This window comes from Oncorhynchus keta, chromosome 28 (assembly GCF_023373465.1).
Source record: "Oncorhynchus keta strain PuntledgeMale-10-30-2019 chromosome 28, Oket_V2, whole genome shotgun sequence".
Taxonomy (NCBI): domain Eukaryota; kingdom Metazoa; phylum Chordata; class Actinopteri; order Salmoniformes; family Salmonidae; genus Oncorhynchus; species Oncorhynchus keta.
Genome location: NC_068448.1, coordinates 30,445,069 through 30,468,828, shown reverse-complemented (window position 1 = coordinate 30,468,828; position 23,760 = coordinate 30,445,069). Strand labels below are relative to the sequence as shown.

Here is a 23,760-nt window from a genome sequence, read left to right as displayed (position 1 = left end):
GTTGTTAGTATAGTAATGACTATATTCTGTGGCAGAGCCAGGGTGAAATTCCCCTTTAAAACTCTTTCCAGGCATTGTTCTAATGAAAAGAGAACTGCCCCATGTTCAAGAGCACTCTGATGCATTCTGACCCAAATGTAAGATATCATGGGTTCTTAGGTCACTAGGACAAATATGGCTGCCTCTCTCACACACATACAGCGGAGTGCTTTCTAGGAGCTGTCTCATTAGTTTAGGGTAAGCATGGTTTGTTTCTCCTGTCAAAGGCAATATGTATTCTGCCCCTATCCCACATTGTTGCTTTAAAGGCCCAGTGCAGTCAAAAAAACATATTTTATATACATTTCCACACTATGAGGTTGGAATAATACTGTGAAATTGTGAAAAGTATGATAATTCCCTTTTAGTGTAAGAGCTGTTTGAAAAGACCGCCTGAAATTTCAGTTTTGGCCTGCCTGGTGACATCACCAGGTGGTAAATTTGTTAATAGACCAATAATAGCTAGTTTTCAGTTTTCCCCTCCCCACTTAGACCACTCCCAAATTATTTGCTATTGAGATAAAAAAAAAAAACAGCTGCATTGAACCTTTAATTTGGAGTCCGTCATTTTCAATGCTGCAGATTTAGTCAATTTCATTTGGTCTTATTCTTCCCAAGACAATCAAGAATGCTAATGACTGTGTCAAACTCAACAAGAGGATGATCATAGATCAAACTAGGAGTAAAAAATATTGTTTTCTAACATTTTTATTGTTGAAGAATACAAGGGTCTATAGAGACTTAATAACGTTCAAGAAAACATGTTTACATCCATGCATGGTCAACAGATACTAAGCCTATATGGATTTATCAACAAAATTACACTTGATGAGTCTTATTGCTGAAGTGTATGGGGCCCAACCAGAGTCTGAGCAATGTTTAGATGACAGACAACAAAAAATAGAACTTAAGCTTGATTAAGAGTGCTCTCTGCTGGCAGAAAGAAAGTTTCACACTGTATTTGCTTTTTATCACATATAGAGACGCCTGAGAGCCAAAACGACCACTCTGACTGGTCTGTCACAGGATTCTTCTGGGCAAATTCTCTTCTACCCATGGATTAAAGGTCACAACCTAAAACCAAGAGAAAAGAAACACAGGTTACTGTAGCTACTGTGACCAATGTCTGTTAGCTGCGGGATTGTGATACTGAGCTATTTATGCCAATCAAATTAGTCACATGTGCCGAATACAACAGGTGCAAACCTTACAGTGAAATGCTTACTTATAAGCCCTTAACCAACAATGCAGTTGAAATAAGTAATTAAACAAGTAATTAAAGAGCAGCAGTAAAATAACAATAGTGAGACTACAGTATATACAGGGGGGTACAGGTACAGAGTCAATATGCGAGGGCAATTGTTAATTGAGGTAATATGCACATGTGGCTAGAGTTATTAAAGTGACTATGCATAGATGATAACAACAGAAAGTAACAACAGTGTAAAAGAGGGGGAGGGGGGCAATGCAAATAGTCTGGGTAGCCATTTGATTAGGTGTTCAGGAGTCTTATGGCTTGGGGGTAGAAGCTGTTTAGAAGCCTCCTGGACCTAGTCTTGGCGCTCCGGTACCGCTTGCCGTGCAGTAGCAGAGAGAACATTCTATGACTAGGGTGGCTGGAGTCTTTGTCAATTTTTAGGGTCTTCCTCTGACACCGCCTTGTATAGAGGTCCTGGATGACAGGGAGCTTGGCCCCAGTGATGTACTTGGCCGTTCGCACTACCCTCTGTAGGGCCTTGCGGTCGGAGGCCGAGCAGTTGTCATACCAGGCAGCGATGCAACCAGTCAACAGATGGTGCAGCTGTAGAACCTTTTGAGGATCTGAAGACCCATGCCAAATCTGTTCAGTCTCCTGAGGGGGATAGGTTTTGTCGTGCCCTCTTCACGACTGTCTTGGTGTGCTTGGACCTTGTTAGTTTGTTGGTGATGTGGACACCAAGGAACTTGAAACTCTCAACCTGCTCCACTGCAGCCTCGTCGATGAGAATGGAGGCGGCTCAGTCCACTTTTTCCTGTACTCCACAATAATCTCCTTTGTCTTGATCACGTTGAGGGAGAGGTTGTTGTCCTGGCACCACACGGCCAGGTCTCTGACCTCCTCCCTATAGACTTTCTCATCATTTTTGGTGATCAGGCCTACTGTACCACTGTTGTGTCATCGGCAAATTTAATGATGGTGTTGGAGTCATGCCTGGCTGTGCAGTCATGAGTGAACAGGGAGTACAGGAGGGGACCGAGCATACACCCCTGAGGGGCCCCTGTGTTGAGTATCAGCGTGGCAGATGTGTTGTTACCTACCCTTACCACCTGGTGGCGGCCCATCAGGAAGTCCAGCATCCAGTTGCAGAGGGAGGTGTTTAGTTCCAGGGTCCTTAGCTTATTGATGAGCTTTGAGGGCACTTTGGTGTTGAACGCTGAGCTGTAGTCAATGAATAGCATTCTCACATAGGTGTTCCTTTTGTTCAGTTGGGAAAGGGCAGTGTGGAGTGCAATAGAGATTGCATCATCTGTGGATCTGTTGGGGCTGTATGCAAATTGGAGTGGGTCTAGGGTTTCTGGAATGGTGTTGATGTGAGCCATGACCAGCCTTTCAAAGCACTTCATGGCTACAAACTAGTGTGCTGTGGGTTAGTCATTTAGGCAGATGTCCTTAGTGTTCTTGGACCAGACACTATGGTGGTCTGCTTAAAACATGTTGGCATTACAGACTCGGACAGGGAGAGGTTAAAAATATCAGTGAAGACACTTGCCAGTTGGTCAGCGCATGCTCGCAGTACACGTCCTGGTAATCCATCTGGCCCTGTGAATGTTGACCTGTTTAAACTCCGGAAAGCGTGATCACACAGTCTTCCGGGAACAGCTGGTGCTCTCATGCATGTTTTAGTGCCATTTGCCTCGAAGCGAGCATAGAAGTAGTTTAGCTTGTCTGGTAGGCTCGTGTCACTGGGCAGTTCTCGGCTGTGCTTCCCTTTGTAGTCTGTAATGGTTTGCAAGCCCTGCCACATCCAACGAGCATCAGAGCCAGTGTAGTACGACTCAATCTTAGTCCTGTATTGACGCTTTACCTGTTTGATGGTTCGTCGGAGGGCATAGCGGGAGTTCTTATAAGCTTCCGGGTTAAAGTCCCGCTCCTTGAAAGCGGCAGCTCTAGCCTTTAGCTCAGTGCGGATGTTGCCTGTAATCCATGGCTTCTGGTTGGGGTATGTACGTACAGTCACTGTGGGGACGACGTCATCAATGCGCTTATTGATTAAGCCAATTACTGATGTGGTGTACTCCTCAATGCCATCGGAGGAATCCCTGAACATATTCCAGTCTGTGCTAGCAAAACAGTCCTGTAGCAGCATCTAAAGCATTATTGATCTAGTTACTGGTGCTTCCTGCTTTAATGTTTGCTTGTAAGCAGGAATCAGGAGGATAGAATTATGGTCAGATTTGCCAAATGAAGAGCTTTGTATGTGTCTCTGTGTGTGGAGTAAAGGTGGTCCAGAGTTTTTTTCTCCTCTGGTTGCACATTTAACATGCTGATAGAAATTTGGTAAAGCGGATTTAAGTTTCCCTGCATTAAAGTCTCCGGCTACTAGGAGCGCTGCCTCTGGGTGAGCGTTTTCTTGTTTGCTTATGGCGGAAAACAGCTCATTCAATGTTGTCTTAGTGCCAGACTGACTGTGGTGGTATGTAAACAGCTACGGAAAATACTGATGAAAACTGTCTAGGTAGATAGTGTGGTCTACAGCTTATCATGAGATACTCTACCTCAAGCGAGCAATAGTTCGAGACTTCCTTAGATATCGTGAACCAACTGTTATACAAAAATACATAGTCCACCGCTCCTTATCTTACCAGACACTGCTGTTCTGTCCTGCCGGTACATTGTATAACCAGCCAGCTGCGTGTTGATAGTGTCGTTGTTCAGCCACGACTCCGTGAAGCATAAGATATTACAGTTTTTAATGTCCCGTTGGTAGTTTAATCTTGCGCGTAGGTCATCTGTTTTATTCTCCAAAGATTGCACGTTTTGAATTGCACGCTACAAATTATCAGAAGGCATCTCGACCTCTGGCCCCTTTTTCTCCACCTCCTCTTCACACAAATCACAGGTATCTGGGCCTGTTCCCGAGAAAGCAGTATATCGTTCTCATCAGGCACATCAGACTCTTTAAAGGAAAAAAAGGATTCTGCCAGTCCGTGGTGAGTAATCGCAGTCCTGATGTCCAGAAGTTAGTTTCGGTCATAAGAGGCGGTAGCGGCAACATTATGTACAAAATAAGTAAAAACATAAATTACAAAAAACGCAAATAAACCAACCAAAAAACACAATCGGTTGGGGACATGTAAAACGTTGGCCTTCTTCTCCGGTGCCATTATTATTTCATCCCTCACCTTACAGTGTAGCCTTGGTCTCTGCCTTATCCTTAGACTCCTCCTCTACTACTAGATTCTTCTTACTGAGGTGCCGCACCACCATTGTGGCATTGAACGCCCTCTGAAAACATATAGTCCACAGGTACAAAAGTGTGCTTTTAGAAAAGGTACATTTTTCCATTATACCACTGTGTACCACAGTGACATAGTCATATGTTCCTAGTGATTGACAAAAACATACCTCTACCATAGACTACTTAAAATGGTACAACACTTCCACTCAAAAAGAACTAACTGAAAGAACAGGCAGAGCCACGTATCCAATATAATTTCCCAGTGTGGCTTGCTTTGTTGAGGAAATTGTAGCGTTACCACCCATGACTGTATTTGTTAGTGAAATGGTTGTTGAATTTGTTCATTTTCAGTCCCATGGCTTTCACCAAGTGAGTTCCTAGGTGTATGTTGCCATTAAAATTAATCTCTTTATGACAATACGTTACATATCTAATTAGAAAACTCATGGTTTACAGGCCACACCAAGCCTGCAAGTAGGGTTGCAATATTCCGCTAACTAGAAATCCTGGTTGAATAATTCTTGCTTATTCCCTCTGTTTGCCAAGAATTTTCCAACTGTGATTTCTGGAAAACCTGCGAAATTTGGGAACGTTATCAGAATTTTGCAATCGTACCTACAAGTCACATTATGCTGGCTTGCAAAGTGATATAGAATTCCGATTAGAATCCAGACAGATTTTGGATATCCAACAGCTGGAATGTTTCTTTATGACTGCCAGAGTTAGGAACATTTTTCTCTTGTATTATTGGCTGTTTGTTTATCCCATGTGTAACCCTGTGTTGTTGATTTTGTCACACTGCTTTGCTTTATCTTGGCCAGGTCGCAGTTGTAAATGAGAACTTGTTAAATGAAGGTGAAATCAAATCAAAAACATGACGGCATTTAAACTGGAACAAACATTTCAATAACAGGTGCAAAAAAATCAAACTAACTGATTGGATACGTTTTGAAAAATGTATGTTATTTATCTTTATGTAGCATAAGATTAATCAATCAATGAATGTATACGCAAAAACAAAGATATTACAAACTATTCAAAAAGAATCTACCTGCAGTAGACTATGCTGGCAAATATGATAATGATTATGGTACAAATGTGGCCTTTTAGGGTTCCAACCCAGTGACAAAGCTGTTGGTATCCTGGGAAACAGAAATGTATCTTCACATCATACCCCTTTTTTGGAGAACGAGAGTATAATTAGTGTAGATTTATATTCAGAATATTGGGTACAAAAATGTACCACCAGGCTCTTTATCCACATATGTACCCTAAAATGTACTAAGAGGTACCATGTGAGATCATTATGTGTACCTCTGAAGGCACATTGTGTATTTTGATATTTTTGTTCCCTAAGGAACAATATTGTACCCTAACCGCACCCTTGTTTCTAAGAGTGTAGTGCATTCCTGCACACAGAATAATTGATTTACATAGTCAATGTAACTGGGCATATATTTAGATTCTAGTTTTATGGGAGATATTGTATTGTGGAAGATGATTTGGACATTTTAAACAGTGCCCAGGCAGGACTCATCTTACCTTCCACTGGCTCTTAGCAAAGTTCTTCTGGATCTGCTTACTGACTGATCCATGAATGTTCTTCTCCAGAGCGGCTCCTCCTGATATCCTGATTCAACAACACACACAGCACCAATCAACAAGCCATCAATACCATCATCATATAACTTTGGAGTCATTAGCCCGCTATGCAAAAACTGGTTGAATCAAAGTTGTTTCCACATCATTTCAACAACCAAAATGCTGTGTTATGACATTGAATCAGCATGGAAAACTGATTGGATTTGAAAAAAGTAACCAACTTTTAACCTAAATCCAATGACATGGTGATGTTTTGTTGATTTCACGTTAGCTGACAACCACACCTCAACCAAATGTAAATCAAAACTAGACATTGAACTGACATCTGTACCCAGTGGGATGCTATGTGTACCGTATACTACATGTGATATAGTGACAGACCTACGGAGGCTTTTCATCGAAATTCTAGAGGGAACATAAAGTGATATGCAATCAATATAGATCAAGAAAATTATTATATTTTGAGCAGAAAGAATCTATTGTATGTATGGATTAAAGTGATCTATGTTTAAAACTCAACTGCCATGGACATTACGATAGGCTATAGAAGTATAGAAAAACTTGAAAATATCCCTAAATATCAAAGTACCCATTCATTGTGTTGTATAGAACATCTCATTCTTTACTTCAACTGACCAAATACATGCACACTGATAGTACTGAGAATGTTTACTAAACATGTTATAGAAAAGAATACACACAAAGCTACTAATCTTTTTTTAAACTCACCAAAGATGCTTCAAGGCCTGCTCACAATTGTACCTCTCCTCTGGTTCTTTCTGCAACATGTGCGGAATGAAATCTTTTGCTGAACGGAAAAATGTGGAGAGAGAAGCAGCATTCAGGAGGACATACAATTTCAAGACAAAAGAAAGTTCAATTAAAAGCACGTTGAAAGAAAGAACAACAAGTCTTTATTGCCGAGACAGTGATAACGTTGCGTGACAAATAGGTGTGAGATGTGATGTGATGAACTAATACAGGCTAGCTAAAAGGATCTCTCATAGACCAAGGTCATACTTTACCTGAATTAGAGACTTCATCCCAATACGGGGAGTCAAACTCATATTCAGCCTTCATGATCTGCCTGTACATATGTGACTCGCTCTCGTCATAAAACGGAGGGTAGCCACAGAGTCTGGAACGTCAAAAATAAATCCTTTTAGCACAACATAACTTTTCACTTGCCTGTATTAAGTCAACTGTGAGGAATGAACCATTACCATACACTCACAGTATATAGGTGATCACCCCCAGAGCCCATAGGTCCACTTCTTTGCCATATGATTTCTGCTGCAGAAGCTCTGGTGCTGCACACAAAATGAAAGAGAAGGTTCATGCATGAGGCTCGAACTGCTTTAATTCTACATGATGAGGGTTCAGAAGTGATGTATGTATTTGGGGATCCTCACCCACATACGCAGGGGTTCCACATGCTGTGGTGAGCATCCCCTGCTCCTCCATCTTGGACAGGCCAAAGTCACTGATGACAATCTTGGAATCTTCCGAAGGAGTCTGGTACAGTAGGTTCTCAGGCTGGAATGATAATAATAGAAGGCCTAAAATAATTGACAATTAAGCTGCATCTATCAATCACTTGAACAATCACTCAAACAATAAGAAAATCACATGAGAGTGTTGATCATTCAGCACATTGACCATCTACCTTAACCTGTGAACTCTCAGATACATTCTATTCTCTTTTATTTTGATATACCTGGGGGACATAAAACTGTAATCCTACGATGCTGTTTATAGTGAGGTTAAGTGTTTTTCTAACAGCTAGTGGACAGTTGTACCTTCAGGTCCCTGTGCACGATGCCCAGCTGGTGAAGGTATTGGACTGCCTCCAGAAGCTGTTGTATGACACGGCTGGCATCCCTCTCAGTGTAACTCCCCTTCTCCAGAATACGGTCCAGCAACTCGCCTCCTGTAACACTGTGGTAACAAGCCATCAATTGCATTGTAAAATATAAGCAACGAAATAATCAACAATTCATCTTGGATTAGATCATTTCAGGGTATCTAAATTAAAATCCCACCACCCACAGAGTCATAACCAGATAAAGCTTTGTAGATGTCTCGAAGGTCTCCTCCAATGCCACAATGTTGGGATGGTTGATTCTGAAGGGGAAACAATGGATACACTCTGAACCATTGATTTCTTGTCTATTTTGTGTTAGCTAAAAGTGCAGATGTGACACTAACCTGCGTAGCACGGCTATCTCATTCTCCAACATGGCTTCTTTGCCCTTTAGCGCCCTCTTGCGGATACACTTGACTGCTACAAGTTTCAGGGTGCGGCGGTGCTGAGCCACGCGCACCTCAGAGAATGATCCCCTGAAACACACCCACATCATATTAGTAACCATTCATATAGGCTTTCGTTCTCATTGCTTTATTTTGGGATGATAATTATTCAGTCACCCGATGAATTGGGATGGCTTCCCCCTCTGACAACTCCGGGGGCCTCTGCTAGAGAATTGCAATACTTCATAATGGGAAGAATGTGCCAGGATTTCAGTAAGCATCAAGGAATCAAGGTAATGGCTCTCACAGAATTGTATGGCTCACACACCAAGTAAAGAGCCTTATATCTGTGTGGAAACGGCATGTAGATCTAATCCTATGTGGCAAAAATATAACAGACACTCACTCTCCTAGCTTCTCTCTCAGATCATATACTGCTGTGATGTCCTCTGCTTTCTTCCTGAATTCCTTCCCCAGGGGCATCTTCAATAGGCTTTATGCAATGGGGAAAATAGAAAAACGTAATGTATCCTTTATTTGAGCAGAAATAACTAATTCACCATTCAAAGGAAAAGCAATAAGGTTATTCACCCAATCCAATTACACTGGTTAGTTATTTGGCAAAAGAATAAGTCTAGGGTCTGCACATCTTTAGTATTAGGTTAAGAGTAGCCTTTATTTCTATTCTAATGTGTGTAACTTGCCAAATTTGACTTTTAAACAGTGTTCAAATTAAATAGCCACCATAAGATTGGTCTGGAAGTCATCTGAATAATCTTTATACTGCTTTGAAGGTTTCTGAAGTTTCCGTCACTTTCCATCGAATGGTCATGTTCCATGCCAAATATGTCTGTACAAGGACTTAACTATTATATTTTTCCAACAGTGTGACCAAAATGTTAAATGCAGAATTCAACTTTACAGCCTCAGGCTCATTTTAAATATATATTTTGATAGCTTTCAAGCCTATAACATACATGTGTTTATAACCTATTGTATTAACTCCAAATAGCACGGCAGAATGACTTGGTCAAATCTAACCTCCTAGCCTAAATAGGACATGACTATTCAAATCAACTTTAATCCACCTGTAAAGTATATATAACATAAAACAAGTGTGCTGTTTGGTTATATGTGGCGAAAAATAATAGGATGCCAGTTTACCTGTTGATTGCAGTGGCAGAGAATAATCCTGACTGTTAGCGTTCTTCACAGTTCTTCTCTCTGTACCTTCGTCACCACTGTCCTCTATGAGCATTCATTGAAAATCACACTTTTTTCCCGAAGCAACCTTGTCCACTCCACCCACACACTAACAGTACAAAGAGAAAAGCAGATGGAGAAAGCAAAGATGAAAACTGCCTCTCACAGTTACTCAACACATCAGCTTCAAGAAAACAAGCCATGTGTAACAGCTTACTGTCAAGAGGAACTACTCAGTAGAACATACAGTGAATAGTACATTTCTCTGCATCTGGTACATTGCGTTTGGTAGCACTGTTTACAATTTGATCAAGGAGAAAGCCATGTGCACCGGTTGACTTGCAGGTTGTCTAAGCCTGTGAAAGGAACACCACAGGCCCCATATTTACATTATGTAACCTGGCTTTTGTCTCTGCAACACCAACCTGCACTATCCTTCTATGGGCACAGGGTTATCCAGTGAATCTCATCTATCCAATCCATCTGGCAAAAGAACTCAAACAATCCTCTCGGCCAGGAGAACAGTCTATCCCACATTCTGCATGCCTTTCATAGCAGAGCTGCAAAACAGAGGAAGATGCATTTACTCTGAGGACAAAATCATGCTTCGGAACAAAATTAAAAACAAATAATTGGGCTTAATTACTGTGCCTATTCCATCTGAAATCAAAATATATACTCATTACTAATATGAATATTATTACACTCTCTATTGTGATCTATAATCTGCTGTTAAACACAGTAATTTCAAACTTTTAACTGCAGTGTAGAATTCAAACTGTCCTGAGTGATAACTGTCCACATTTTAGGCATGTTGATATTGTTGTTATTGTGCCATCCAATACTGCCGATGTAAATGTGAATACTATTACAAAATCATCTTTCTGTGATGTTTGGACATTTTAGCAATTAGAGGGAAACATTGTCTGAATACACATGATGTCTTAATGTTTCCAGTTGGACTTTTGAGAAAGTATCTGTAAACTCTTCACTGTAGCACAATCAGTTAAACTGGTACTAAAAGACACCTTGATTTACAGACAGGTTCCCCCAAGATTCCCCAAATTCCCTAGTATATATATATATAAAAATAGGCCTTAATTTATTGCAAAGCAGAAAACCCTCTCATTACACATTGGACTCAGGCCAAATTCCGCCAGAGGGCGCTATTGTTCCTGATGACGTTTGTCCTCTGACGTCCAAACATAATCTGCCCAGCTGCTGATACACTCCATGGTTGGGGTCAGTTCTGAATTGCTCTTTAAATGCAATTCAATTATTGAATTTGAATTGAATTTGAATTGGCCACACCCAACAGAAAGCAGAATTTGAATTGAATTTGAATTAAAGGAAGTATAATTTAATGAAATTCAAATGGTTTATTTATTCTACACATCACTATACAAATGTTTATTTTGACATCATGTATGGCTACCAATGCCATGTAGCATATGGTTGAAACATGTCATTTTTAAAACTCATTCTCCTAAAACAATTTTAAATAATTACATGTGTGTTGTCTATAATAATTGATCCTTCCTTTAATGTTTAAATATCAGAAACATAAATACATTTCTCAGAATGCATTAGCTCAAACGCTGCAGTATGAAATGGAACAATCCAATGCAATGTCAATATTAATGAGACTTTAATGTCTCAGTTGAATTGGTTTGAATTGCTTTTAATTCAATTCTACTTCCTTACATTAAAATTATGTTTCCTTTGGGGTGTGGCCAATTCAAATTCAATTCATGGATTAATTTCAGAAATTCCGAATTGACGCCACCCTTAATACATTTGTGTCCCCCCACACCACTTCATAGATCCTTCATTCAGGATGCAAAGGTATCGATTTCCTCTTTAGATTTAATGGCGTGCCGACCCTTAAGAGAGTCCACTGTCCCACTGTTGCTCCACAGCCTAAGTCCAGACCTCCTGGCCGATACTCCCTGCTCAGGGAACATGCCCTCTCCCTTGGCCTGGGAGTCCAGGTTACTTCCACCTGACCTCCACTTTTCCTCCACAGCCCAAGTCCAGACCTCCACACCGTGCCACGCCATCACGCCTCTCCCTGGGCATCACCCACCACCCTGTCCATAGGTATCCCTGTTACATGCAATCCGTTACTACCCAACCCGGGATATGAGTCTGAAATGGGGAATTGTACGTTTGGGTCCACCTTCTTTCCATGGTTATACAAATCAAATCAAATGTTATTTGTCACATACACATGGTTAGTTACTAACGTTCTCCTGTGTCCTTATTTATCTTGGTTAGCCTACAGTCTGCAAATGCTGTTACATTGTAAATACATAGCAATTAAAAATACATGTTTCACTAGCCACTTTAAATAATGCCACTTTTATATGTTTACATACCCTACATTACTCATCTCATATGTATATACTGTACTCTATACCATCTACTGCATCTTGCCTAAGGCGTTCTGTACCATCACGCATCATATATTTTTATGTACATATTCTTCATCCCTTTACACTTGTAGTTGTTGTGGAATTGTTAGGTTAGATTACTCGTTGGTTATTACTGCATTGTCGGAACTACAAGCACAAGCATTTCGCTACACTCGCATTAACATCTGCTAACCATGTGTATGTGACAAATACAATTTGATTTGACATTATAATTACAAGTGTATCCTTTGCAACAGCATCGTAGTAACATAACATTTGATTCAATGTATCCTTTGGGACAGGTTATAACATGGCAAGGTGTGCCTTGTTTAAGGGTTGTTACCCTAGTCTATTAGGATACACATATCAACAACATAGCTAGCTGAGTTTTTTGTTATACTTTCCCTTGTAGTTACATGTAACAATGTCACACTTTGTTTGGAGTTATTAACATGGTAATTCACAGGTGACTTTGAAATGTGTAATTACAAAACATAAGTTTGCAAAAACATGAAGTAGATCCTGAGTAATTACACATGTGGAATACCCTTCAGCAAGTGGACTTGTAATCACACTAGTTAACTGGCCTTCCATAGCTCTTCGGAGACTAAGTCATTGGTACATTTTTATTTATAAGGCCATACTGAGACAGATCTCATTTGCGTACTTATATTGTTCAGCAGACTAACGCCAATGATCAACTAAAGTGTCTTCTTCCTCCACATTTTGTTATGTTAAAGCCTGAATTCAAAATTGATTCAATATATTATCTTGTCACCCATTTACGCACAATACCCCATAAGGACAGTGAAAACATGTTTTTGGAATGTTTAGCAAATTTAATTGAAGTAGTATTCACAACCCTGAGTCAATACATGTTAGAATCACATTTGGCAGCAATTACAGCTGTCAGCTTTTCTGGGTAAATATCTAAGAGCTTTGCACACCTGGATTGTACATTATTCTTTGAAAAAGTCTTCCAGCTCTGTCAAATTGGTTGGTGATCATTGTTAGACAGCCATTTTCAAATCTTACCATAGATTTTCACATAGATTTTAGTCAAAACTGTAGCTCAGCCACTCAGTAACATTCACTGACTTCTTGGAAAGCAACTACAGTGTAGATTTGGCCTTGTGTTTTAGGATCCTCTAGGATTTTGCCTGTGGTTAGCTCCATTACATTTCTTTTTTTATCCTGAAAAACTCCACAGTCCTTTAACGATTACAAGTATAACCATAACACGATGCAGCTACCACTATATGCTTGAAAATATGGACAGCGGTACTCAGTAATGTGTTGTATTGGATTTGCCCCAAACATAACACTTTGTATTCAGGACCAAAAATGAATTGCTTTGCCAATTGTTTTGCAGTATTACTTTAGTGCCCTGTTGCAAACAGGATGCATGTTTAGGAATATGTTTACTCTGTACAGGCTTCCTTTTCATTCTGTCAATTAAGTTAGTATTGTGGAGTAACTACAATGTTGATTCAGCCTCATTTCTCTATCACAGCCATTATTGTTTTAAAATCACCGTTGGCCTCATTGTGAAATCCCTGAGCGGTTTCCTTCCTCTCTGGCAACTGTATTTATGTAGTGACTTGTATTGATACACCATCCAAAGTGTAATTTAGAACTTCGCCATGGTTGAATCGACTTTTGATATTCACTGCTCGACTGACCGATCTTACAGATAATTGTATGTGTGGGGCACAGAGATGAGGCAGTCATTCAAAAATCATGTTAAACACTATTATTGCACATAGAGTGAGTCCATGCAACTTATTATGTGACTCGTTAAGCAAATGTTTACTCCTGAACTTATTTAGGCTTGCCATAACAAAGGGATTGAATGCTTATTGACTCAAGACATTATCTTTTCATTTTTTATGAATGAGTAAAAATTCAGAAAAACATAATTCCACTTTGACATTATGAGGTATTGTACTGTATGTAGGCCAGTGACAAAACAAATCTCTATTCAATCCATTCTAAATTCAGGCTGTAACACAACAAAATTAGAAAAAAGTCAAGGGGTGAATACTTTATGAAAGCACTGTATGCTCACAGGACTACATCTCTTTGACGGTGCCTAAGGCCGGGACAGACCAAGGTAAAAAAAAAAACAAAGCGTTACAGTACCCTGCCCTCTACTTTGAACGAGCAACAAAAGGACTTGAAATGACAGGAGCTCCTTAACTGATATTAGGGTCAAATCTATAGCGGAAAATGGTTTAGGGGCCTGTCAATGTTTTACAACTAGATAAACCACTTCTGCCAAAACTAATGTGCCTGTTCAATGTGTAAACTGATGTTTTTAAACTGTAGTGCTTGTGTTTTATGTTGTAAATGTTTGAAACTTTGCTTGCTGATTTTTTTGTCCAGGTCTCTCTTGCAAAATAGGTTTGTAATCTCAATGAGACTAACCTACCAGGAATTCAGCGGGAAAATGTATTTAAACTAAGAAATATGTTCCCAAGTATCCCCACAAATAAAGAGACATATGTAATCGTGTCTCAATGTAATGAAGGTATAAAATGATTGTTATTTTCAAATACAAATGGGCTTACTTGTTGTCAATTTGAATTCGACAAATGATTATAAATCACGTTTCGGCCCCCTGACCATCCATTCCGACAAAAATGGATTGTCAGTGGAATCTAGTTGCTTACCCCTGGTGTAAAGTAAAAAGGATAACCCATGCTGACTGGTAAGGCATTCCGGATTAATGCTAGATATGCATTCAGTGATGGGATTTTATTTTCTTCCTGGAAACATGTAAATCATAGAGCTGGTAAATATTTTGCGGGGTACCAGGATATAGTGTTCAGTGATGGGAGACCAATATGTATTGGTCGTCCGAGCGAAGAGGCTATGCTGGTACGTGCTGTCACTGTCCATTTCAACCAACGGTTACCACCAATGCAGATGTGACAAAATTTACCTGTTGCATGGAGAGTGTAGTAAAAATCACTTGGGCACTGAAAGAATCTGATTGGAGTGTCCAGATATAGGTCACGTGGCTAGGTATTGGATATAGTAGCACATATGAATGTGGTCCAAATCAGAACGGAAAAGATGTGATTCCATGTGGTTTTTAGCTGTTTACACCATTCTGAAGAAGATTGAACTGTGTCACAGGAGAATTACTTTGTTGTTGAATTGGGTCCATTTTGGCTGCAGTGTAAAGACAGCTTTAGTGTTGTATTGTAAGCAACAAAGGCAAATAATTCACAACAGAGGTTTGTATCATCAACTGTGCTTTAATGTAAAAAGAACAAGAAACAATAGTATTCATTTTTCTAAGTACTACCAGTTAAACAGTGTATTTATTTTGTTAGTAGCTAAATATTTTCAATTTATATCATGAGTAATATTTGAACTAAAAGCTGCTTGGTTGCATAGTTTAAATGCTTGGCTGATCTTCTCTTGAAGATGAAAACTCTTTATTTCGTTTTATGAATTAATCTCTACCAGTTACCTGGCAAGCATGGCTAGTTCCGAGGACCAGAGTCAAAGTCCAAATGATTTTAGAACATCCGACAAGTAGAAACCATAAAGTAAGTGCATTATCCAGAGGCACATTGCCACAGTGAAATGTGTACTCTGTGTCAGTCTAATCTGAACAAGTGCTGTATACAGTGCCTTCGGAAAGTATTCAGACCCCTTGACTTTTCCACATTTTGTTACAGCCTTATTCTAAAATATATTCAATTGTTTTTTCCCCCTCATCAATCTACACACAATACCCCATAATGACCCGGCAAAAACTGGTTTGAAGAACTGAAATATCACATTTACATAAGTATTCAGACTATTTACTCAGTCCTTTTTTGAAGCATGTTTGGCAGTGATTGGCACACCTGTATTTGGGGAGTTTCTCCTATTCTTCTCTGCAGATCCTCTCAAGCTCTGTCAGGTTGGATGGGGAGTGTCCCTGCACAGCTATTTTGAGGTCTCTCCAGAGATGTTAGATCTGGTTCAAGTCCGGGCTCTGGCTGGGCCACTCAAGGACATTGAGACTTGTTCCAAAGCCACTCCTGCGTTGTCTTGGCTGTGTGCTTAGGGTCATTGTCCTGTTGGAAGGTGAACCTTCGCCCCAGTCTGAGGTTCTGTGTGCTCTGGAGCAGGTTTTCATCAAGGATCTCTCTGTACTTTGCTTCGTTCATCTTTGCCTAAATCCTGACTAGTCTCCCAGTCCCTGCGTCTGAAAAACTTTGCCACAGCATGATGCCGCCACCACCACGCTTAACAGTAGGGATGGTGCCAGGTTTCCTCCAAACGTGACGCTTGGCATTCAGGCCAAAGAGTTAAATCTTGGTTTCATCAGACCAGAGAATCTTGCTTCTAGTGGTCTGAGAGTCTTTAGGTGCCTTTTGGCAAACTCCAAGTGGGCTGTCACGCGTCTTTACTAAGGAGTAGCTTCCGTCTGACCACTCTACCATAAAGGCCTGCTTGGTAGAGTGCCACAGAGAGGAACTCCGGAGCTCTATCAGAGTGACCATTGGGTTCTTGGACACCTCCCTGACCAAGGCCCTTCTCCCACGTTTTCTCAGTTTGGCCGGGAGGCCAGCTCAAATTGATAAAAACCTGTTTTTGCTTTGTCATTATGGGGCATTGAGTGCAGATTTATGTCCATTTTAGAATAAGGCTGTAATGTAACAAAATGTGGAAAAAGTCACGGTGTCTGAATACTTTCCGAAAGGCACTGTATATAATAAAGTGCATTTGCATTTGAAAACATGCACTCCAATACTAATAGGTGTGCTCTGTTAAAATAAATGTGTATGAATGAATAATAAACATGGCTTCCACCAGTCACAGACAACCATGACGTGGTTCTCTATTTGCTGAGTGCTCCAATAACATGTTATTCATATATACCAGATCTGCCTTTTTCTGAACACTACTGCTGTCTCTCAGGTCTGATGGTTTTGACCTTATGGCCAAATTATTCATTGGAACTTATGAGAGCAACCAGTAAATGCTCCTTGTTGAATGAGCTCAAATAAAGTGCACCATGCTATGCTCACACTCCTTGGGCACAGTCAGCTTGTAGCTATGGCAGACCAACTTGTAGTTTTGCCCCTCGTTGTTGTCCCAGTGCTCTTTCCCGGACACTTTGTATCGGACAGCAAATTCCAAAGCAGCTCCAGGTAGCAGGAAGGGAGGAACAGGCAGGTGGAAACGAAAGGTGTCACAATTGAGCTGCTCCTGCGTTCCATCCCAGGACTTGCAGGTGGTGGATACCCAGGAGGCCTTGGTTTCTGAGCTGCACCTCCATCCTGTGAATGAATAGCGCACGCTCACCTCTTTCTCAAAATGGAGGTTGAGGACCTGAGTGATCCCGATGATGCCCAGGTCAAAGCACAAAACCCTCTCCAGACAGACCCTCTGCTGGCGCAGGCGGCTGAAGAATTCAGGTCGATCACCGGGTTGCTGAGGGAACACCGGCTTCAGATACGGCAGCGAGATTTCCAAGTTCTTCCCCCCAGCCAGCTCTGCACCCATCAAAAGCCTGAAGGAGACATGTTGTGGCACAAAGGGATCCTCTCCGGTTTTGAAAACCTTAACGTCCTCTAGGTCCAGGCCCAGACAGTCTACAAAACGCACCCCAACATTACGAGTGTGCCTCTTCCACTCTGTGGAGGAGGACAGAGATCGTGCACGTCTTCGGATAATGGGTTTGGGCATGGGCTCACAGGAAAGTCCTCGACTAAACTCCAGTTCCCTGGGTGCAGGGGCTCTTGGGTTGGGTGGGCGGATTGGAACATGCTTCCTTTCCACGGCAGCTTTTGATCTGAGCATTTCATTCAGATTGATAGTGAGGTTGGTTCCGGAGGCATTCTTTGAGGCCTTAGGCAGTTCACTATTACATGAGGGAATTCTCTCCTTCCCAATAGTCCAATCCATGATGTTAAATTAAAGAGGTCCTTCACACCTTATAAAAAAAGTGAAGGAAAAAGTTATGGGTGCATAATCTCAAATCTGGTGATTTTTGTAATGTAAAAACACATTTCATTTCATAAATATTTTTTTAATAAATAATTTAATAAATAAAAATGTATCCTGTTTTATCTACATTCTTCACCATATGCTTTTGAACAGTGAAACATTTTGGCTCTATATGTCAGTATTGTACTGGATAGTACCATGGGAATCTGGTGTCGCGTCAACGTGCTAGTCAGAAATAGGAAACTCGGAAATATCCAACTTGCTAACTGGTTGAATGCGACACGTGTATAACCATTTATCAAGTTGGAAATGTCTGAGTTTCTTATTCCGACGAGCACGTGAACGCGGCACAAATATCACACACTTTGCTAGCTTTTTATTTTTCAAATTGGCAGACATTATGCATTCTCAATCATGAAAATTATAAAGCAATTATATACCCATTTAACTAAAGAAATTGCAAACATGATATTGATTTATCATTTGTCTATCATTTGCACATTTTCTCCTAGATTAAACATTTCATCTCAACACAGTTCTGTTTCCAAAACTAAAACCTGTAATAACCAGAGTGGACTATGTTTTGTAGACTTTACCCTTTGCCAACGTTTGGAAAAATGTTGTTTAGGAGTGCAAGGGCGAATTGAGTTATTGCACACAGGCACTTCACAGAATAGGTGTTCCCTAACAGAAATCCGCAATTATATTCTAGAAAGGTTAGCTGTAAACATCTTTGGCTATATGCTTCCAGAGACTTCCAGTCATTGCGCTAACGCTAGTTAGCAATGGCTCGCAAAACTACCTTCAACTTCCCTCAAACTGCATGCAGACATTAAAATGGTAGACCTATCAATGAGTTCATCTGACTATAGGTAAGTAGAAAAAAGGGCCTAATTGCCAACATTTCACACTATCCCTTTAACTATTAAAATGGGTGGACTAGATGGGCCTACCTAAAGTGCTTTTATTTCTAAATGGCAAAACAGATGCTTGAAAATACGCTGAAAGAGAAGGTGACATTATGCACTGCCGCCTCATTTTCATCATTTGATCTCAAATCCAAAATGGTAGCATCGACCCATCCAGACAAAATATTAGCTTCACTGTCCAAATACATATTGTATAACATGCACAAAAAAAGAGCCAGTGTAAAACAAACAATTCATGGTGTGACTAGTCTGGGCTACAAAACATGTGACTTTATATAGCATACATACAGTCCCCAAAATTCCTGTGTGGGGGAGGGTGATTCAGCACTGAAATAGAATGAACAGAATGGACTTCCCCAGTCAAGTCAATGATGTCATAATGGGTGGACTGGCAGCCATAGAGTGTGGAGGAGGAGGAAAGCAACTTCCCTATTCATTTTCTATATTCTGGGTTCACTCAAAGTTTTAAGCTTTGTTTTACTATTGACAGTTACAGCTGTTTAGGTGATTGTATATCGATTCACTCTCCTTAAAATGTAAGTCATCTGATTTAGTAGCTTCAGTCTCTGAATTGTTTAATCAAACTTTTCACTGCCAGCTCCTGATATCAGAGCATAAAAACTACAATCTGTCCCCTGAATTAGCCTACTGGGCACACATGCGCACTAGGCCCGAGTAGTTTTGACCGTTTTCCCCAGCTAAACTACACTGAACAAAAATATAAAAGCAACAATCAGAATGAGTTTTTCCACACAAAAAAGGGCTTTATATCAGACAGAAATACTCCTCAGCACCCCTCCCCTCCCCTCCACCCTGCTCAGGCAATCCCACAGGTGAAGAAGCCGGATGTGGAGGTCCTGGGCTGGTGAGGTTACACGTAGTCTACGGTCGTGAGGCCGTTTGGACGTACTGCCAAATTCTCTAAAACAATGTTGGAGCCGGCTTATCATAGAGAAAGTATGATTCAGTTATCTAGCAACAGCTCTCGTGGACATTCCTGCAGTCAGCATGCCAATTGCAAGCTTCCTCAAAATTTGAGAAATGTGGCATATTGTCCCCGGCACAAGGTACACCTGTGTAATGATTATACTGTTTAATCAGCTTCTTGATACACCACACCTGTCAGGTGGATGGATTATCTATTGTTTAGTTGAATAGTCATTGCCAATGGTCTTGTGTGCAATGATGTCATAATTTCCTCAAAGTTTGTACAGCAGATGTCGTCAATTGAATAGTCCACCATTTAAGAATATGCATAAAATGCATCCTCCAAATGCAACATCTGCCTATGCCCACACATATTGTCTCAATAAATGTTTCTATTTTGAATACCCTCAAACACCAAGTTAGGCATAGGCTACCAAATTTCATCACTCTTACTCATGAATTCTAATTCTTCACGTTTTAAAGGTGGAATGTCCTAACTGCATCTCCATGCCATTAATTTGATTGATCTCAATCAGTTTAAATGGGAATATGCATTTAGATCCTCTTCAATTACTGTTTCGTGAGCGAATTAGAGCAGATGGTGTTAACAAACTATTAGCCTTTCTTGTACTTTGTTTCAATCAAAGCATATATACTGCCTAATAGTGCAGCTATTTCCAGGTCTCTAAAAAAATGCTCGACTGGGTTTAAGTCCGGGCTCTGGCTGGGCCACTCAAGGACATTCAGAGACTTGTCCCAAAGCCACTCCTGCGTTGTTTTGGCTGTGTGGTTAGGGTCGTTTTCCTGTTGGAAGGTGAACCTTCGCCCCAGTCTGAGGTCCTGATGCTGCCATCACGCTTCACCGTAGTGATGGTGCCAGGTTTCCTCCAGACGTGATGCTTGGCATTCAGACCAAAGAGTTCAATCTTGGTTTCATTAGACCAAAGAATCTTATTTTTGGCAAACTCCAAGTGGGCTGTCATGTGACATTTACTGAAGAGGGGATTCCGTCTGGCCCCTCTACCATAAAGGCCTGATTGGCGGAGTGCTGCAGAGATGGTTGTCCTTCTGGAAGGTTCTCCCATCTCCATAGAGGAACTCTGGAGCTCTGTCAGAGTGACCATCGAGTTCTTGGTCATCTCCCTGACCAACGCCCCCGACACAATCCTGTCTCAGCACTCTACGGACAATTCCTTCGACCTCATGGCTTGGTTTTTGCTCTGACATGCATTTTCAACTGTGGGACCTTATATAGACAGGTGTGTGCCTTTCCAAATCATGTCCAATCAATTGAATTTACAACAGGTGGACTCCAATCAAGTTGTTGAAACATCTCAAGGAGGATCAATGAATAGAGGATGCACCTGAGCTCAATTTCGAGTCTCGTAGCAAAGGGTCTGAATACTTATGTAAACAACGTATTTATTTTGAATACATTTGGCACACAAAATAATTATCCTGTTTTTGCTTCGTCCTTATGGGGTATTATTGTGTGCAGATTGATGAGGATAAAAGATAAAAGTAATCCATTTTAAAATCAATTTTAGGCTGTAATGTAACAAAATGTGGAAAAAGTCAAGGGGTTTAAATACTTTCCAAATGCACTGTATGGTCAACTTCAGCTAACCATCCTAAAATATAATTAGAAATAATTTTTGGGGTGTCACTGTGCTATTATGCTATTATATTTGGTTCTGTAAAATGCAAATTAATCATTGTGATCTTGCAAGAGATTGATTCAGCTTTGATCTAACTTTACAAAACAAGCACCATTGTGAGAAGTGATACTTTTCTATTTGTAATAATAAGAAGTGATGAGTATGACTATTGAGTAGGCAACAGATCTTGATGAGATGTCATTTTAAGCGATTGTAGCATCCTTTGTGGTCCTGAAAGGACAGCGCCAGAATCGCACAATGACGTTAAAGAAGTTGAACCAACTTGTGGTGCTGAAGGATAGCTCTGCCATTCGCCCAGTTCAGGAACAAACAACAATAATTTGCAGTAGGCTTATAGCCTAATAGTCCTACGACTACATGGTACAGCTATTTGTAGACTATAGCCTAATGTAAATACAAATAGCTTACTATCATGGCACTGTTTATGAGGATAGCTTTATTGAGAGTAAGCATTTTGTGTAGCTACACGGTATCATAATCAATTGACCAAGTAGTAAATCAATTGACCAAGTAGTAAACATAAATCCTTACTACAGGGGCCTCCCAAGTAGTGCAGCGGTCTTAGGCAAGGCGTCACTACAGATCCCAGTTCGATCCCAGACTGTGTCACAACCCGCCATGACCGTGAGTCCCATGGGGTAGCTCACAATTGGCCCAGTGTTGTCCGGCAGCACTACACCCCTGGTCATGACTGGATCTAAATATCTGTTGTAAGACGACAGTGGCAAAGGATATCAATACTACTTAATGCGGATCAAAGTTCAGTTTTAAGATTCATTGGCGTAAAGTTAACTGGACACTTCTGACTGACCTTGGAACTGTGACAACGGGCAGCCTCTCCCCGCTTGGTTAATCTGAGACAAAATATCCACAGGGAAGCCTTATCAACCAAACCTTCAGTATGCTATCCTGTATATCGTTTTTTCGCATGAGACAAACACTTACTACAATATGGCCGAGCCTAACTAAACCACAGACTGAACATTGTCCCATGCAATCAGCTGGCAAAATTGACAAACACTTCCAGCTTATTGCAAGGAAACGTGCTTCGGTTGACTACATTCGGGTACATTAGGCTATTGTTTACATATTGTTCATCACGCGCATTGCATCAGGAGATTGAAAATACAAGTGACAGAACCTACCACCGCAGCAAAAAGTCAGGTAAATAACACTTTCTCCTTCTCCTACAGTCAAAAGAACCAACAGCACTGACAACAGTAAATATAATTTTATCCTACATTCTGTATCATTCTGGCTTGTAGAGTCTTGCATATTTTTTAGGCAGACTTCTTTCAGACTGCATATCCCTGGGTTAACAATGGTAAGAGTCTGATGTTTTGGAAATGTAAATACCCCTTTTAAACTGACTATTGTCATAGATAGAACAATGAGAAAGATATTTCACCGGATGCGCTTGGAATTTCCACTCACTACCAAATATGGAAGTGAGAGGAAGCCTAGTCGCCAGCAGTGGGAGAAGATCGATGAAACAATACAGCTTTCAGTTCCCAAAACTAGAATCTGTTTGAAACAGAGTGGATGAAGTATTTTAGATTTTAACATTTGCAAAAAATGTTTTAAATCGCGTTGCTTAGTGGGTGTGAAAAGGCGAATTGCGTTATTGCACACGCGCGCTTTACAGATTGTGCGTTCCCTAACGGAAATATGCAGACGTCTGCTGCAGACGTATGCTAGAACAGGCAAATAGGATCTCGCTGACTCTGCACACCTCCTTGCTTGTTCTGCCCATTATGACTCATTTGTTTCTATTGGAAACGAGAGGCTGTGGTCTGTCTTGGTTTCGTTATAAAAATCTTTGCTATCGTATTTGTTTATTAAATCAGACTTAATTAACATAATCTACAAATCACCTTACACCATAACGACTCATTATTATTTGTAGATCAGTCAGTCAGTCACACTCTACCCATGATACATCACGGTTTTGTTGCTCTCGAACACAACCTCGATCTTTGTAGTGCGACTTCACTTTCAGACAGAAAGGAAGGAAGACTTGGCGTATCTTTGTACAGTCTATGGCGTATCCTCTCGAGTCAGGAAATAAATATTATATTATTATGTTGATCCCTTGAAATGGTTGGCTTATTCAATAAAAACGAATGAACAAATCACAACAGCTCACCATTTGTACGAAGTATGTGATGATTGTCAAGTAAGCTATATTTTGTAGGTTGAACCCGAAGACTGATCCTCCATTTACTAGCAGCCTACATATTTCGTCGTTGGCCATTCGCGTGCGTGTGATTACGGGAACTGATTCGCACAACATGTGGGTAAATACTCATGTATACCAACACAC

At 40.6% G+C, this 23,760-nt stretch overlaps 2 protein-coding genes across 6 annotated transcripts; both read right to left on the bottom strand.

Moving 5' to 3' along the window:
* Window positions 1–735: 735 nt before the first annotated feature.
* LOC118361008 (calcium/calmodulin-dependent protein kinase type 1B-like) lies at window positions 736–23,705 on the bottom strand. 5 transcript variants are annotated; one of them, XM_052482730.1, is made up of 15 exons: window positions 23,584–23,682; window positions 21,969–22,142; window positions 9,959–10,093; window positions 9,495–9,642; window positions 8,737–8,823; window positions 8,289–8,420; window positions 8,130–8,204; window positions 7,880–8,018; window positions 7,493–7,616; window positions 7,315–7,390; window positions 7,106–7,218; window positions 6,810–6,888; window positions 6,021–6,108; window positions 4,423–4,525; window positions 736–1,113 (listed from the first exon to the last, which is right to left on the bottom strand). In XM_052482730.1, exons 5-14 carry the CDS (start codon window positions 8,811–8,813, stop codon window positions 4,424–4,426), a joined length of 1,005 nt encoding a protein of 334 aa, XP_052338690.1. In that variant the 5' UTR covers window positions 8,814–8,823; window positions 9,495–9,642; window positions 9,959–10,093; window positions 21,969–22,142; window positions 23,584–23,682; the 3' UTR covers window positions 736–1,113; window position 4,423. The 5 variants fall into 5 exon arrangements, with proteins under 5 accessions (XP_052338690.1, XP_035596583.1, XP_035596585.1 ...); XM_035740690.2 differs by lacking the exon at window positions 21,969–22,142 and having other exon boundaries at window positions 23,584–23,697; XM_035740692.2 differs by lacking the exons at window positions 9,959–10,093; window positions 21,969–22,142 and having other exon boundaries at window positions 23,584–23,705.
* ppp1r3da (protein phosphatase 1, regulatory subunit 3Da) lies at window positions 15,173–23,704 on the bottom strand. The gene is made up of 2 exons (XM_035740694.2): window positions 23,584–23,704; window positions 15,173–17,888 (listed from the first exon to the last, which is right to left on the bottom strand). Exon 2 carries the CDS (start codon window positions 17,858–17,860, stop codon window positions 16,952–16,954), a length of 909 nt encoding a protein of 302 aa, XP_035596587.1. The 5' UTR covers window positions 17,861–17,888; window positions 23,584–23,704; the 3' UTR covers window positions 15,173–16,951.
* Window positions 23,706–23,760: the final 55 nt, after the last annotated feature.

Bases quoted from the DNA above. Each gene is read 5' to 3' on its own strand.
- ppp1r3da (XM_035740694.2), bottom strand. From the start codon at position 17,860: ATGGATTGGACTATTGGGAAGGAGAGAATTCCCTCATGTAATAGTGAA.
- LOC118361008 (XM_035740692.2), bottom strand. From the start codon at position 8,813: ATGCCCCTGGGGAAGGAATTCAGGAAGAAAGCAGAGGACATCACAGCA. The intron at 8,205-8,288 runs GTTAGTGTCACA...TTTCCCCTTCAG, and splicing joins GAGATAGCCGTGCTACGCAG to AATCAACCATCCCAACATTG. The intron at 7,219-7,314 runs GTGAGTGTATGG...TTGACGTTCCAG, and splicing joins GGGGTGATCACCTATATACT to ACTCTGTGGCTACCCTCCGT.